This window comes from Neoarius graeffei, chromosome 18, assembly GCF_027579695.1.
Source record: "Neoarius graeffei isolate fNeoGra1 chromosome 18, fNeoGra1.pri, whole genome shotgun sequence".
Lineage (NCBI taxonomy): Eukaryota > Metazoa > Chordata > Actinopteri > Siluriformes > Ariidae > Neoarius > Neoarius graeffei.
The window spans coordinates 38,181,967-38,198,577 of record NC_083586.1 but is presented as its reverse complement, the minus strand read 5'-3'; the positions used below and the strand labels follow the sequence as shown (position 1 = coordinate 38,198,577).

Genomic DNA, 16,611 nt, shown 5'->3' with positions numbered 1-16,611 from the left:
CAAAGGAGTGGCTTCAGAGAAAGTCTGTGAATGTCCTTGAGTGGCCCAGCCAGAGCCCAGACCTGAATCCAATTGAACATCTGTGGAAGGAGCTGAAAATGGCTGTGTACCGATGCTCCCCATCCAACCTGACGGAGCTTGCAAGGATATGCCAAGAGGAATGGACAAAAATGTCCAGAAACAAGTGTGCCAAGCTTGTAGCTTCTTTCCCAAGACGCCTTGAAGCTGTAATTGCTGCCAAAGGTGCATCAACCAAGTATTAGGCTAAGGGTGTGTACAGATATGTAACCCTTAAATAACCTATTTTTGTCAGTAAAATAAAATTGCATATTTTCTAAAAACCTGCTTTCACTTTGTCATTATGGGCTATTTTGTGTTGTAGAATTTTGTGACAAAAAATGAACTCAATCTATTGTAGAATAAGTCTGTAATGTAATAAAACATGGAGAAGGTGAAAGGGGTGTGTAGACTTTCCAGCTTGACAGTATTTACTGAAGAAATTAGCTGGAGCATATCAACTGTCATGTTGGAAAAATGTCAAATAGAATATCCTGAACTGGATCATTCTCCAGAAGAATTGTTGCTGGTTCTGCAAGATGCTCAGTAAAACTTACAGCTATTTTCCTTATAAAACTCCATATACTAATATTAATAACATTAAATCATTCTAGATTGAAACAAAGAATATAAAGAGCAGTAAACAGTAATAAATGAAACAAAGTCAATATTTGGTGTGAGAACACTTTATCTAAAATAGATAGATTGTCTGAGGTACAACTTGTGTAGTTGTATATGGAAAAAATAGGGTGCCTAAGACTTTTGCACTTACAGTACATACAGCAAAACGCATCATTCTTCCAACCCTATTATTTATTTAATTTGCTCTTTCAGTAAATAAAATGGGAGCGGCACGGTGGTGTAGTGGTTAGCGCTGTCGCCTCACAGCAAGAAGGTCCAGGTTCGAGCCCTGTGGCCGGCAAGGGCCTTTTTGTGCGGAGTTTGCATGTTCTCCCCGTGTCCGCGTGGGTTTCCTCCGGGTGCTCCGGTTTCCCCCACAGTCCAAAGACATGCAGGTTAGGTTAACTGGTGACTCTAAATTGACCGTAGGTGTGAATGTGAGTGTGAATGGTTGTCTGTGTCTATGTGTCAGCCCTGTGATGACCTGGCGACTTGTCCAGGGTGTACCCCGCCTTTCGCCCGTAGTCAGCTGGGATAGGCTCCAGCTTGCCTGCGACCCTGTAGAAGGATAAAGCGGCTAGAGATAATGAGATGAGATGAGTAAATAAAATGGAAAAATACCAAAACTAGAAAAGCACTCGGTAGAGTGCCAAGCCACATATTCAGATTTGTATCAAAATCTAATCAGTTGTTCCTTGGCCCATGGCTCAGCTTTCCTTAAAATTTCACCAAAATCCATTCACTACTTTTTGAATTACATTGGGAACAGACAAACAAACAAACAAACAAACAGAGGTGAAAACATAACCTCACCTCCTCCAACAAAGGTGGCGGAGTTAATGAATCGATCAATGAATCAATGAGTGATAAAATAAAAAAGACACTCATGTACAGCACACACTACAGAACAAATTGAATTCTCCCACAAATTTCTGCCCAAGGATTTTTTCAGTGCACTGTTATGTTCTATTATATTACTTCTGTATCCTGGATATCATTTCAGTTTATTTGTGGTCACTTTGGCATTCAGGTTTGTTGTTGTTGTTGTTTTTAAATGACATTTGCCTTCATCCTCCCACTCAAGACAACTAGTATAACATTTTAACTCTTTAAAAATGTCTCAAGCAGCTTGTTCAACACCACTAGCTCTAGTGACAGTCCTTAGATAAACTGACTTGATTATATTTGTGTATTCGTCTGTCATCATCCTCAGTAGGTGGCTCAAGTAGCAGTGCAGTGCAAGGTGTGACTGGTGACATGAGCGGTGGCTTCTCTGTGACTTCATCTTCTCTGGGAATGTCTTCGAGTGGAGTCGCTGGAGGTTTGGGAGCTTCTGGTGGTGTTTCTTCAGGAGGGTGCAGGGGTTCTGCAAATGCTCTCGAGTCCCGCTCATCTTCTCAGTTTGTGTCCAGCTCTTCTGGGGACTTAGGGAGCCTTTCAGTTGGTTCGATACATCTATCAGGAGGTGGGGCTCACTCATCAACCATGTCTTCTGGAGGACGAGCTTTGTCGACTGTTTTATCAGTAGGAGGCAGCTCTACCAAGTACACCTCCTCTGCCACGACAAGTGCCATGAAGAGTGCGAGCTACTCACCGGTCACACAGAGGAGAAGCAGCCTGACTCTGCGCACTGCAGGATATGAAGGTGACTTACAGCTGGTGACCTTTGGCTTTTTGATATTATTGTACTGGACAAAACTAGCCATTGTATCTATCCAAAGTATTTAAATGTATTAGTTAATTATACTGTAGATTTAACTTTTTCAGGCTTTTAACTATTAACTTTTTTTTTTTTAATTAGGAAACTCCAGTGGCAACTCCTCCCCTGAATATACGAGGAAAGAGTATGGTCAGTGTGTTTTCATAATAATAATAATAATAATAATAAATAATAATAATACGTTTTATATTTCAAAGCAATTTGAAAGTATTTTTACAAACAAACAAGAACATAAGTGAAAAAATAAGTGAAAAGTAAAGAGTAAATAATAAACAAATAATACATAAATAAATAGATATCTTACATATTTTAAATAGGCTATAATAATAATAATAATTATTATTATTATTATTATGGCGGCACGGTGGTGTAGTGGTTAGCGCTGTCGCCTCACAGCAAGAAGGTCCTGGGTTCAAGCTCAGTGGCCGGCGAGGGCCTTTCTGTGTGGAGTTTGCATGTTCTCCCCGTGTCCGCGTGGGTTTCCTCCGGGTGCTCCGGTTTCCCCCACAGTCCAAAGACATGCAGGTTAGGTTAACTGGTGACTCTAAATTGAGCGTAGGTGTGAATGTGAGTGTGAATGGTTGTCTGTGTCTATGTGTCAGCCCTGTGATGACCTGGCGACTTGTCCAGGGTGTACCCCACCTTTCGCCCGTAGTCAGCTGGGATAGGCTCCAGCTTGCCTGCGACCCTGTAGAAGGATAAAGCGGCTAGAGATAATGAGATGAGATAATAATAATAATAATATTGTGCTTTACATTTCGAAGCAATTTGAAAGTATTTTTTAAACAAACAAAAATTACACAAGTGAACAAATAAGTGAGATGTAAAGAGTAAATAATAAAATAAATAAATATGTTTTGTAACATTTTTAAAAAGGCAATAATAATAATAATAATAATGTGTTTTACATTTCAAAGCAATTTGAAAGTATTTTTTAACAAACAATAAGTGAACAAATAAGTGAGATGTAAAGAGTAAATAATAAAATAAATAAATAGTTTTAAAAAAACATTTAAAAAAGGTAATAATAATAATAATAATAATAATAATAATAATAATAACATACACTGTGCGACATGGAAATAATAATAATAATAATAATAATAATAATAATAATAATAATAATTTTAACAATTTTTTTTAATCTGTGACAATTTATTACATTACTGAAGTTTAATTTTCTTGTTTTTGTTTTTTTGTTTTTCCGACAGCAGCAGCAAGTGCAGCCACTAGAGGACGCACCCAGACAAGAGGTAAAAAGCTTGCTACATGTAGCTACATCTAAATGCAATTGTTTTAGAATTGAAAGCTAATAATGAATGAATAAAGACATGAAAGTAACTGAAATAATAAATTTTAAAAATCAGACTGTTCTATTTTCAGAGAGTGAGATCAGAGCCAGGCTGCAGAGTGCCTCTCCATCCACTAGATGTCAGTATATGCCTTGTACAGAAGTTACATACAGTATTTTGATAACGCTAACCACATTTCACACAACAGCATAAAAAATTAAGTCATAAGAAAAACTATAAGCAGTAACATCACCCTTGACCTAATCTTAAGCACTCATAACCTTTCATGGTGGTGCTGTGTGTGTGTGTGTGTGTGTGTGTGTGAGATTAGGGACTGAGCTGGATGATGTGAAGAAACTTCTTAAAGGAAGTCGCTCCAGTAGCAGCAGTCCTCCTTGCTCTCCCACCAATACACTACCCATCCCTAAAAAAGCAAGTGTGGACATATGCACAGAGTGTCACTCAGGTACCACACACACACACACACACACACCACTTTGTAATGCATGCATCAGCGTTGCACTGAAAATGAATTAGTGAGCAGAGAATAATAATAAAATTGATGCCTAAATTCAACTTTCAGTTATCGTTAACTAATTTTTTATCTCCTATTTTTGTTTCATCCAACATTTACTGACATTTCCCTCTAAAGGACTGTTTGCTGATAAACTACATACAGAACCTATACCACATTAAAAGAATCTTATTTTGTGTTCTTGCTGATCACTTGATCAGATATTGATGCTGAGTGTGTGTAGGCAGTGAGACTTTCACTCAGTACATCAATATCAGTTCATATGAGTCATTCTATAATTAGGGGTACATTTCATGTAAAGCAAAATCTCAAAATATCAGTATTCTTTTTCAATAAATAACCTATATGTTTCCATGGTATATACCCTCAAGTTCCTAAACAAATTAATTGCCAAGCTTAATCTTAAATTACTTTTAAAATATTTTAATGAAAATGAACATTTGATTGTTTATTTTGTCAACCGTGTTACGGACAAATGTTATGTCATCTTAAACGTATAAAAATACTACACATTTGAAAACACATTTGTTTGAAAGTGCTTAAGTCCATTAACAAGATGTTTTTAATTAATCTGTACAACTGTTATGGAAAATATGAATTTTGAGCTTCATAAATAGGATTTTATGGTTCACTGTGATGCAGAATGACACTTTTTTCAACATAAATCCTTGTTACGTCGAATTTAGAGTTGTTCTCCCTCCTTATACAAGACTTCCCTATCCAGAGATAATCCCCAATCTTTTATTTTACAGTTCATCAAACACATAAGAGATTTATAGCACAAAAAACACTTGCAACACAGTTGACAGGCAATGTAACACAATTGACAGGAGTAACACAGTTGACAGGGCAGAAGAACAAGAGGACACTTTTTAGGATAAAAAGAGCTTTTTATTGTTTTAAATTTAACTACAAATAAGCTGATGAATTCAGGTGAACTGTTAAAACAACATTTAGACACAATTTCAGAGAAACATAGCTTATTTAACAAATTGAACATCTCATCTCATCTCATTATCTCTAGCCGCTTTATCCTTCTACAGGGTCGCAGGCAAGCTGGAGCCTATCCCAGCTGACTACGGGCGAAAGGCGGGGTACACCCTGGACGAGTCGCCAGGTCATCACAGGGCTGACACATAGACACAGACAACCATTCACACTCACATTCACACCTACGGTCAATTTAGAGTCACCAGTTAACCTAACCTGCATGTCTTTGGACTGTGGGGGAAACCGGAGCACCCGGAGGAAACCCACGCAGACACGGGGAGAACATGCAAACTCCACACAGAAAGGCCCTCGCCGGCCACGGGGCTCGAACCCAGAACCTTCTTGCTGTGAGGCGACAGCGCTAACCACTACACCACCGTGCCACCCCAAATTGAACATATTAAATCATTCTGTTTGTTTGTCTGTCAATATGAAGATTAAGTGACAAAAACATACTCCTCCTCAACTCTGTCATAGCTGATGGGTAACACAGTTGACATTTCGGCCATTTTTAGAGTGTTGTGCTAACTGCAGACCTCAGAGCTTTCACTATAAGACCTTAATCAATTCATATTTTTATTATCTTTAGCTGTATACTTTGTAAATACAATTTCTAAATCAGGTTTATATGAATATGTTGACAACACAGTTGACAGACAATTAACCATCTCTATGACTATACAGCAGTATTGATGAAAATATTGAAGAGGTGAACTCAAAACTTACCACACGGTCTTCAAATTTCCCACCAAAGAGGATATGACATCACATGATATTGGTCACATGACTTAGGACCAAACCGTTTGCCGATTTATGGGGGGGGGGGGGGGGGGGGGTGTTCAGTGGGTAACACAGTTGACATAAGTTTCTCGGACGCACACAAAATTCTTCATTTAATTTATAATATAAAGCATTTTAGGCTTTTAAACACTTTTGTCATATTATAATAATTACCATGAATAAATATTTGTAAAAATTTTAAACAAAAACCTTTTTTTAAAATGTAAATATGAAGACCAAACCTGACATTTGGAAAATCGGACAGCATAAAAATACCAAATTCCAGTATTATATATGCATTTTTGCAGAGTAAAATGATGTAATTTGTTGACTTTTTGTATTATATAAAAGAGAAATGTGTGCTAATGTACAAAAGATCATTGGCTGAAGTTAATAGTTAGTGAAATTGACAAATACAGCACATGGACTTGAGATGTACCCCTAATTATAGAATGACTCATATGTCACATCTGTAATGTTTGACCCCTTCTTTTTGTTCTTCTTCTTCTTTCGGCCATTAGGGGTCGCCACAGCAGATAATGTCCCTCCATCTCTTCCTGTCCTCTGTATCTTTTTCTATAACTGTCCACATGTCTTCCTTTACCACATTCATAAATCTCATCTTTGCTCCTCCTTTTTTCCTTCTACCTGGCAACTCCATCTCCAGCATTCTTCCCCCAGTATACTCTGGATCTCTCCTCTGTACGTGTCCAAACCATCTCAATCTCGCCTCTCTCACTTTGTCTCCAAGCCATCCTACATGTCCTGTCCCTCTTAGTCCTGGACATGACTTTAAACTGCAACCAGTGGTGAGTCTCAGGGCCAGGAGGATTTGAGTATTGGGGAAAGTGGAGTTACCCCTTAATCGTCATTGTTCCCAGGTCCTGGAGTGGAAGCACCTGCCTGGGTCCCAGCTATGGGTTAAATAGTACATCACCAATAAGGCGCTGGCAGCAGGGCACTTTTTGGTGCATTGTGGTAGATGAACCCAACAGGGTCAATGGCGCACCACCTAGTGGTATTCCGAAGAGCCACTCAAATGGCCAACGGATGGCATCACTCAGCAAGTCAGTTGTCACTGCGGGGCAACTTCCATACCCGTCAGGTCTGTGGCACTTTTGTGCACCACTTGGCATCAGGTCTGGAGGTTCAGAAAGACAACACGATGGGGGCACGACATCATTTATCTTACCTTACTGTGCAAGGTGTTTCATTAGGAGAGGAGCTCTGGTGTGGGCCTTGCAGCCCATCTCCGTTTCTGCGCATCCTAATGAAGCAGTCATCATCACTAGCGATGGACAGCCGACAACGATACTGTCCCCCTAATATACTTATTTCTAATCCTGTCCAACTTTGACACTCCTAGTGAGAATCTCAGCATCTTCAGCTCCGCTACATCCAGTACTGTAACGTTTGACTTGTTTCTAATATACAGTATATTTTGTCAGGTTATGACAGCTCTATCCTGGACTCGGCATATGGTGGATATGGCTATCACACCAATCCCATCAACCTCAGCCCCAACTCCACACTACAACACAACGGTGAGAGTGTAGCTGTGATGGTGATTACTTTTATTAATTTTATTGAATGTCTTAATTGAAGGGTGTCTGTTTGGCCGTTGTTTTTTGATTTAGCTAGAGAAGATGGTGTAATTTTTAATCTTAAAATGATGTTATATCTCCGGCAACTTTGTTGGAGGACGTTATGTTTTCACCTCCATTCGTTTGTTTGTCTGTTCCCAACATAACTCAAAAAGTATTGAAAGGATTTGGATGAAATTTGGTGGACAGCTTTAGTATTATCCTAGGTTCAAGTGATTTGATTTTGATGTTGATAACACGTGGCTTGGCGGAGATATACACTCCACCGAGTGCCCTTCTACTTTCACTTAAATATCAGGTAGAAGTTTTATTTTTATTCATATTTTAGTCAGAGTACACTGAAGACTTGTGACCAGTGTAAGTGAGATCTCTCATTCTGAGAAAAATGAAGTATTTTACACCATTTTCTGTACTAATTTCATTCATGTAAATGAATTCCATTCTTTAAATCCCAATAATTATTTTTAACTTGATGTTCCATGGTAAGTGTTTATTGGCGCTGTGGTATTTTAAAGGTTTTATGTTCATTTCGTGGTCTCATTGGTGCACTTATTATTGTTATTTGTAGTGGGTCTGCAGAACAACCTGACCATGAACTCCTCAGTCATGAGTAATGGCCTTTCTGCTGCAAATGCAGGTCTCTGTCAGAAATATTTCACTATCAGTCACACTTTTCACAATTTTACACTAAACACTAGCACCAAATTCATTAGAACCTGGAAAAGATGTAAACTAAATGTGTCATGGGTTATTGGTTCATCTTTGATTATGTGATAAACCCTGAGACTTTAAATACATGATATAGATGAGATGCTTTATTAGAACTGATTATAAATTGCATTATAACTGATTGATGTAACGACCCAAAAACCTTGTGTAAGGCCCCTGGTCATGATGTATAATTTACATGATTTCTACTTTATGTTGTTTTTGTCCTTTTCAGTGTATGGGATGCAGAATAATTTGGCCAGCAATGGTGGTGTAGTCGTCACTGCAAATGGGATCAGTGCTCCAGGTGAGTAAAGTGCACAGTGAACACTAGGATTAGTCACAAGTATAACTCACACGGGTTACATTAGAATAGAATAGAATCCCTTTATTGTCACTATACACATGTACTATGAGATTAAAGCATCTCCAATAACAGTGCAAACAGAGTTGAGAGAGAGAGAGAGAGAGAGAGAGAGAGAGAGAGAGAGAGGGGGGGGAAGGGGGGGGGGAGTGTGTAAGGGGGGTAAGGTGCACAGTCCTGAGGTGTATGTGTTGTGTTACACATTATGGAGTGAGGTATTGCTCATTGCACATTATAAAGTATTGCACGAGAGAGTCACATTATAAAATAAAATATTACACATTATGAAGTATTGCAAGGTAAGGTAAGGTGCACAGACTTGAGGTGTATGTGCTGTGTGTAAGGTGCACAGTCCTGAGGTGAATGTGTTGCGTTTCACATTATGGAGTGAGGTATTGCACATTATAAAAGTATTGCACAGAGAGAGTCACCTTATAAAGTACTGCACATTATAAATTATTGCACGAAGAGAGTCACATAGTAAAATAAATAGACTATAAAGTCAGAGCATATCCAAGTTCAGGACTGTTATGGCTTTTGGAAAGAAGCTGTTTTTGAATCAATTTGTCTTTGTCCTGATGCACCTGTAGTGCCTCCCTGAGGGCAACAGGTCGAACAGATCAAAGCCAGGGTGGGAGCTGTCCTTGATAATGTTCTTAGCTCTGCTAAGGCAGCAGGAGGTGTAAATGTCCATCAGGGAGGGGAGAGAGCAGCCAATGATCTTCTGTGCTGCCTTAACTACCCTCTAGAGCCTCTCCCTGTCTACAGCAGTGCAGCTGCCATACCATACTGTAATACAGTACGTCAGCAGGCTCTCGATGAATGAGCGGTAGAAGGTCAGCAGCAGGTTGGAGTTTAGGTTGTACTTCCTGAGGACTCTCAGGAAGTGTAGCCGTTGCTGAGCCTTCTTAATGACTGCTGTAATGTTTACTGACCAGGAGATGTCGGTGGAGATGAGGACACCGAGAAACCGGAAGGTGTGGACCCTCTCCATGTACTCGTTGTTGATGTAGAGGGGGGCTAGGTCAGTGCTGTGCTTCCTGAAGTCAACAATGAGCTCTTTGGTTTTCTTGGTGTTTAGAGCGAGGTTATTTTCTGAACACCAGGCTGCCAACTTCAGGACCTCCTCTCTGTAGGCTGCCTCGTCTCCCTTTGAGATGAGTTCGACCACTGTGGTGTCGTCAGCAGACTTGACGATAAGGTTGTTGTTGTTGTTGTTGTTGTGGGTCGGACTACAGTCATGGGTGTAGAGGCAGTACAGGAGGGGGCTCAGCACACAGTCCTGTAGAGAGTCGGTGCTCAGTGTGCGGGTGGAGGAGAAGTGGGGGCCAAGTCTCACAGTCTGGGGCCGGTTGGTAAGAAAGTCCTTTATCCAGGCACATGTGAGAGGGGGGAGGCCGAGAGTGTCCAGTTTACTGATAAGGATGTCCGGGATTATTGTGTTGAAAGCAGAACTGTAATCCACAAAGAGTATGCGGACGTAGCTCTGCTGCTGCTCCAGGTGGTTCAGTACAGAGTGTAGAGCTACGGCGATGGCGTCCTCTGTGGATCTGTTCGCGCGATATGCGAACTGGTAGGGGTCGAAGTCTGGGGGGAGGTGGTCCTTGATGTGCTGAAGAACTAGTCTCTCGAAGCACTTCATGATTACCGGAGTGAGGGCCACAGGACGGTAATCATTCAGGCTGGTGACGGGAGACTTCTTCGGCACCGGGATTATTGTAGCCGATTTTAGGCAGGGCGAGATGACTGCCTGAGCCAGGGAGAGGTTAAAGATCCTGGTGAAGGTAGGGGCGAGCTGGTGGGCACACGCTCTGAGCACCTTACCAGGTACTCCATGTGGGCCGGCAGCTTTCTTGGGATTCACTGTCAGGAGCACCTTTCTGACATCGTGCTCCTGTACAGTGAATGGGGTGATGTACGAACTGTGTGGTGGTGGGGGCAGGGCTGGAGCAGATGAGTGCATTACATTTCAGTCTTATTTTCCAAGGTGCTTTGCTGAGAGCTGGTTAAAGTTTTTCTCTTTTGTTTTCTTTGGAAGCTTAAGATATGATTTATTCCCTGAAAGATATATATTGTGATATCACGAGAGGCGGGCTGACTCTCGGCAGGACCCTTCAATCTGTGCAAGGACACAACAGGTTAAAATAAATCAAGATTTTTAATGTGATACCAGGAAAGTAAACAGGAAAGGTAACTCAAAGTTCAATATTCAAACGAAGATGGATTCCCAAAAGTCAAACTCAAATAATGTCTCTGGCTTAGAACAACAAAATTATAGGCAGGTTTCCTTCAGTCCAATATCCTTTTCCCAGAACAAACAAAATCTTCTGCCTTACTTTGAGTCCAGTTAACAATCCCTGTAGTCTTCGGCCCGGTGGCGGCCCGGTCGCAGGCGTCCATAACACAGGGAAGTATTTCAGTGCAAAATCCTTCAGGTAAGGAGTCCAGGTGAACTTTCCAACAAACACTCTGCCCAGCAGGTTCCACTCAGCAACGGGAGTCCATGAACCTCGCCCCTCTCCCTTCACACTGAGAGCATTTGAGCTCTCACAAAGCCCTCTTGCGCATTAGGCCCTCATTGGCCACAGGTGTGCTGCTGTGTTGTGTGCTGAGGGGTGCAGTTCCTAACTCCACCACCAGATGGAGTTATAGCTGCCAGAAGTTGGAGCCATCTGCGTGTGACATAGCGCCCCTCGACAACGCAGCCTCTCGGGATATCACAATATATATTCCCCATCAAGGGAATGACTTAGGTGGGGTCTACATTAGACCGTATCAGCGGATCATCAGATTAACGTTTTTAAAACGATTAGCGTGCACACAGCAACACCAATACACGATTCACGTTCACACAGCAACGCCAATACACGATTCACGTTCACACAGCAACGCCAATACACAGATACGCTCGGCTCCGCAGGCATCCTGCGCCCCAAATCACTCCGCCCTGAACAGCGAGTGCCCTCTGGAGGGTGCGCACTCCGGCCCTGCGCAGCTCACAGAGCACGCGAGTGAAGCGCACAAGCAGTGATTCGGGACTGAGCCGCTGTGTGTGTGATCTCAGTGCATATCGGGCATGCGCGTCACTTACCACTTGCAAGTGGAAGGATGGCAAGCCTAAAGACAATCATAACTACACAGTGGGCAGTATTTGCATCAGTATTTGCAGTATTTTCATACTTTTATACTCTTTAATGAAAGGTGATACAAGGCGGAAGTCCGCGCCGTTTTTCAGCAGTCATGTCACATGACCAACGCCAGCGAATCAGGAAGGTGGAAGTCACAGTGACATTGTCCAATGACGACGCCAGCTAGAGCTCAGCACAGCGTATCCGCGTATTCTCAATGTTTACACAGCACCGGACCAGACACGATCTGGATTGAATATGTGGATCCTGGCGGATTCCCGTTTCCCGGCGTTTTAATGTAAACGGACAGTGCATCCGCGAAAAAAACGAGACAGATACGGTCTAATGTAAACTTGGCCTTAGGGATATATAGAAACACTCAAAAGTTTATTTTAATCTCAATAGTGTACTCCTTTCCACCAACGCGAACCAGGAGTTAGTTCTGGGCTGGTGTTAGTGCTGGTCTGGAGCTGGTTCAATTTGTGAACCTTCTAAGAACCTGTTTGGTTTTCCACGGGACAGAGAGCCACCATAAAGTCATAGCATTACATCACTGTAAACGTCTCCCAGCTGCTATCCCTGCTGTTAGCACCACTAACCCCAATGTTAACACCACTATCCCCAATGTTAGCACCGCTAGCCCTGCTGTTAGCACCACTATCCCCAGTGTTAGCACCACTAACCCCAATGTTAGCACTGCTAGCCCTGCTGTTAACACCACTAACCCCAATGTTAACATCACTATCCCCAGTGTTAGCACCGCTAGCCCTGCTGTGAGCATCACCATCCCCAGCGTTAGTGCCACTATCCCCAGTGTTAGCACTGCTAGCCCTGCTGTTAGCATCACTATCCCCAGTGTTAGTGCCACTATCCCCAATGTTAGCACCGCTAGCCCTGCTGTTAGCATCACTATCCCCAGTGTTAGTGCTACTATCCCCAATGTTAGCACTGCTAGCCCTGCTGTTAGCATCACTATCCCCAGTGGTAGTGTCACTATCCCCAGTGTAAGCACTGCTAGCCCTGCTGTTAGCATCACTATCCCCAGTGTTAGTGCCACTATCCCCAGTGTTAGCACTGCTAGCCCTGCTGTTACCATCACTATCCCCAGTGTCAGTGCCACTATCCCCAATGTTAGCACCACTATCCCCAATGTTAGTGCCACTATCCCCAGTGTTAGCATCACTATCCCCAATGTTAGCACCACTTGCTCTTGGTTCTAAGATTCCTGTTCTTGGCTGGCAGGACTGGAACCCAATGTGTTCTTCTGCTGTTTCATGCTGAGATGCTTTTCTGCTCCCTACAGTTGTAAAGAGCTGCTATGAGTTACTTTATCCTTCCTGGTAGCTTGAACCAATTTGGCCATTGTCCTCTAACCTCTCTTATCAATAAGATGCCTGTTTCCACCCACAGAACTGTTGCTCACTCAGTGTTTTTTGTTTTTTGCACCATTCTGTGTAAACTCTAGAGACTGTTGTGTGTAAAAACTCCAGGAGATCAACAGTTTCTGAAATACTCAAACCAGTCCATCTGGCTCAAACGAACACCCATGCCACAGTGAAAGTCACACTTTGAGATCACAATTTTTCCCATTTTGATGTTTGAAGTGAACATTAACTGAAGCTCTTGATTTGTATCTGTAAGATTTTATGCACTGTGCTGCTGTCAAGGGATCGGCTGATTTAGAGAACTGCATAAAACAGCAGGTGGATGGGTGTTCCTAATAAAGTGGCAGCCATCTGATCACAAACTGAATTCATTAGACTTTTGCCACTTTTCCTACAGCACAGGGCTGTCCGATAACTTGATCAAAGCGTGACTTTCACTGTGTGAGGATATTACATTTAGCAAGCAAGAGTTCATGCTTTCAGGATTCCTACAAATTCCCTAACTTTCACTGACTAAAAAGCTGAATTTCCATGACCTATAATGAACGTAAAAACAGGCAAACATGAGGCAGACAAAAACCACCCAAATTTGTGAGCTTTATTCATTAGTTCCCAGACATTTTCAGTACAAAATCTAAAGTTTTCACTGCTAAAACATAGCATATGTTTATGAAATAACCCAATAAAGAAAACCTGCATGGAAAACATTACATTTTTATAAATGGTGACTAAAAGTTAAACATGCTACAAACAAAATTCCCTGATATTCCATGACTTGGGGTGGCATGGTAGTGTAGTGGTTAGCACTATCACTTCACAGCAAGAAGGTTCTGGGTTCGAGTCCAGGGGCTGATGGGGGCCCTTCTGTGCAGAGTTTGCATGTTCTCTCTGTGTGGGTTTCCTCCGGGTGCTCTGGTTTCCCCCACAGTCCAAAGACATGCAGGTTAGGTTAACTGGTGACTCTAAATTGACCGTAGGTGTGAATGTGAGTGTGAATGGTTGTCTGTGTCTATGTGTCAGCCCTGTGATGACCTGGCGACTTGTCCAGGGTGTACCCTGCCTCTCGCCCATAGTCAGCTGGGATAGGCTCCAGCTTGCCCACAACCCTGTACAGGATAAGCAGTTACGGATAAAGGATGGATGGATGGATGGATGGAAGGATGGATTCCATGATTTGTTCCATGAAGGAATAGACTTTAAAATTCCATACTCCAGAAACTCCATGACATATGGGAACCCTGGACTTTAAACACTATCAGGTCGCCGACCCCCCACAGGGGACTTTTAGGACTGATAGTAAACACACATCTAAAGCTCCGCGGGTTTTTCTGCTAGAAACACTCAAGTAACACCACTAGAAACTTTGAATCGTCTAGTTTTCAAATATATATCTTTAAAACAAACTTTAGCACTTTGTAAAGAGAATAAAAACAACTCTTATGAATTTCAGTACTTCAGCCAGCAACAGCCTCTTAACGACACACCCTTCAGCTATTCACATGTTAAGCGCATGGAACATCAGTGTCGTCATTCGCTCCTTGTGTAGCAAGGGAAGGTGAGAACACACCCTATTTCACCAGTATAAACAAGTGCACATGTTCACTTGTTTCCATACCAACTGAGAAACTGGGCGGCACGGTGGTGTAGTGGTTAGTGCTGTCGTCTCACAGCAAGAAGGTCCGGATTCGAGCCCCGTGGCCGGCGAGGGCCTTTCTGTGTGGAGTTTGCATGTTCTCCTCGTGTCCGCGTGGGTTTCCTCCGGGTGCTCCGGTTTCCCCCACAGTCCAAAGACATGCAGGTTAGGTTAACTGGTGACTCTAAGGTGGTGTTTACATTAGACCGTATCCGTATCGTTTTCATTGTGGATGCACTGTCCGTGCACATTAAAATGCCGGGAAACGACTCCACAGGTGGAACAATTTGAATCCGCCAGGGCCCACGTATTCAACCCAGTACGTATCTGATCCGGTGCTGTGTAAACATTGAGGAACGAGGATACGCAGTGCTGAGCTCTAGCTGACGTCGTCATTGGACAACGTCACTGTGACATCCACCTTCCTGATTCGCTGGCGTTGGTCATACCACGTTGGTCATGTGACGCGACTGCTGAAAAACGGTGCGGACTTCACTTCCTGCTACTTGTCGACGGAAATACAGCATGGAAAACAACATGTCCCCATATTTTGTTTGGACACTTTCCCAGTCTACACCCTGAGCCGACACCGTTGTTTTATAATCCAATGTTACGTTTAGTAACAATTGGACTTCGTCGTCCGTCCATGAAAAAATGGTCTTTAGGTTTGCCATCCTTCCACTTGCAAGTGGTGAGTGACTTGCGCATGCCCGATATGCACTGGGATCATGTGACGTGCCGTCTAATTAGTCATGTGATTAGCATATCCGTGTATTGGCGTTGATGTGTGCACGGGGAACGGTTTTGTTGCGGGCACAGAAATTTTGTGTGTGTACGCAAATCGTTTTAAAAACGTTAATCTGATGATCCGCTGATTCGAAATAATGTAAACAGGGCCTCAATTGACCGTAGGTGTGAATGTGAGTGTGAATGGTTGTCTGTGTCTATGGTGGGGTTTACATTAGACCGTATCAGCGGATCATCAGATTAACGTTTTTAAAACGATTAGTGTGCGCACAGCAACGCCAATACACGATTCGTGTGCACACAGCAACGCCAATACACGGATACGCTCGGCTCCGCAGGCATCCTGCGCTCCAAATCACTCCGCCCTGAACAGCGAGTGCCCTCTGGAGGGTGCGCACTCCGGCCCTGCGCAGCTCACAGAGCGCACAAGTGGGGCGCACGAGCAGTGATTTGGGACTGAGCCGCTGTGTGTGTGATCTCAGTGCATGTCGGGCATGCGCGTCACTTACCACTTGCAAGTGGAAGGATGGCAAGCCTAAAGACAATCATAACTACACAATGGGCAGTATTTGCATCAGTATTTGCAGTATTTTCATACTTTTATACTCTTTAATGAAAGGTGATACAAGGCGGAAGTCCGCGCCGTTTTTCAGCAGTCGCGTCACATGACCAACGCCAGCGAATCAGGAAGGTGGATGTCACAGTGACGTTGTCCAATGACGACGCCAGCTAGAGCTCAGCACAGCGTATCCGCGTATTCTCAATGTTTACACAGCACCGGACCAGACACGATCTGGATTGAATACGTGGACCCTGGCGGATTCCCGTTTCCCGGCATTTCCAGGTGTTTTAATGTAAACGGGCAGTGCATCCGCGAAGAAAACGAGACAGATACGGTCTAATGTAAACTTGGCCTAAGTGTCAGCCCTGTGATGACCTGGCGACTTGTCCAGGGTGTACCCCGCCTTTCGCCCATAGTCAGCTGGGATAGGCTCCAGCTTGCCTGCGACCCTGTAGAACAGGATAAGCGGCTACAGATAATGAGAT

The 16,611-nt window shown here is 42.9% G+C and overlaps 1 protein-coding gene across 8 annotated transcripts in view; it reads left to right on the top strand.

Annotated features, from left to right (window-relative positions):
• Window positions 1–16,611, top strand: part of col17a1a (collagen, type XVII, alpha 1a) — a 71,496-nt gene that overhangs the window by 15,930 nt on the left and 38,955 nt on the right. For 7 of the 8 annotated variants that reach the window (XR_009650546.1, XM_060898783.1, XM_060898780.1 and 4 more), the window contains 8 exons: window positions 1,892–2,323; window positions 2,480–2,527; window positions 3,610–3,651; window positions 3,782–3,829; window positions 4,022–4,156; window positions 7,444–7,539; window positions 8,168–8,236; window positions 8,543–8,614. Coding sequence is in view for 7 of the 8 variants with exons in the window: in XM_060898783.1 (XP_060754766.1) it covers window positions 1,892–2,323; window positions 2,480–2,527; window positions 3,610–3,651; window positions 3,782–3,829; window positions 4,022–4,156; window positions 7,444–7,539; window positions 8,168–8,236; window positions 8,543–8,614 (942 nt within the window). In the remaining variant the exon portion in view is untranslated. The remainder of the gene's footprint in view (window positions 1–1,891; window positions 2,324–2,479; window positions 2,528–3,609; window positions 3,652–3,781; window positions 3,830–4,021; window positions 4,157–7,443; window positions 7,540–8,167; window positions 8,237–8,542; window positions 8,615–16,611) is intronic. The other variant, XM_060898779.1, reaches the window with a different exon arrangement.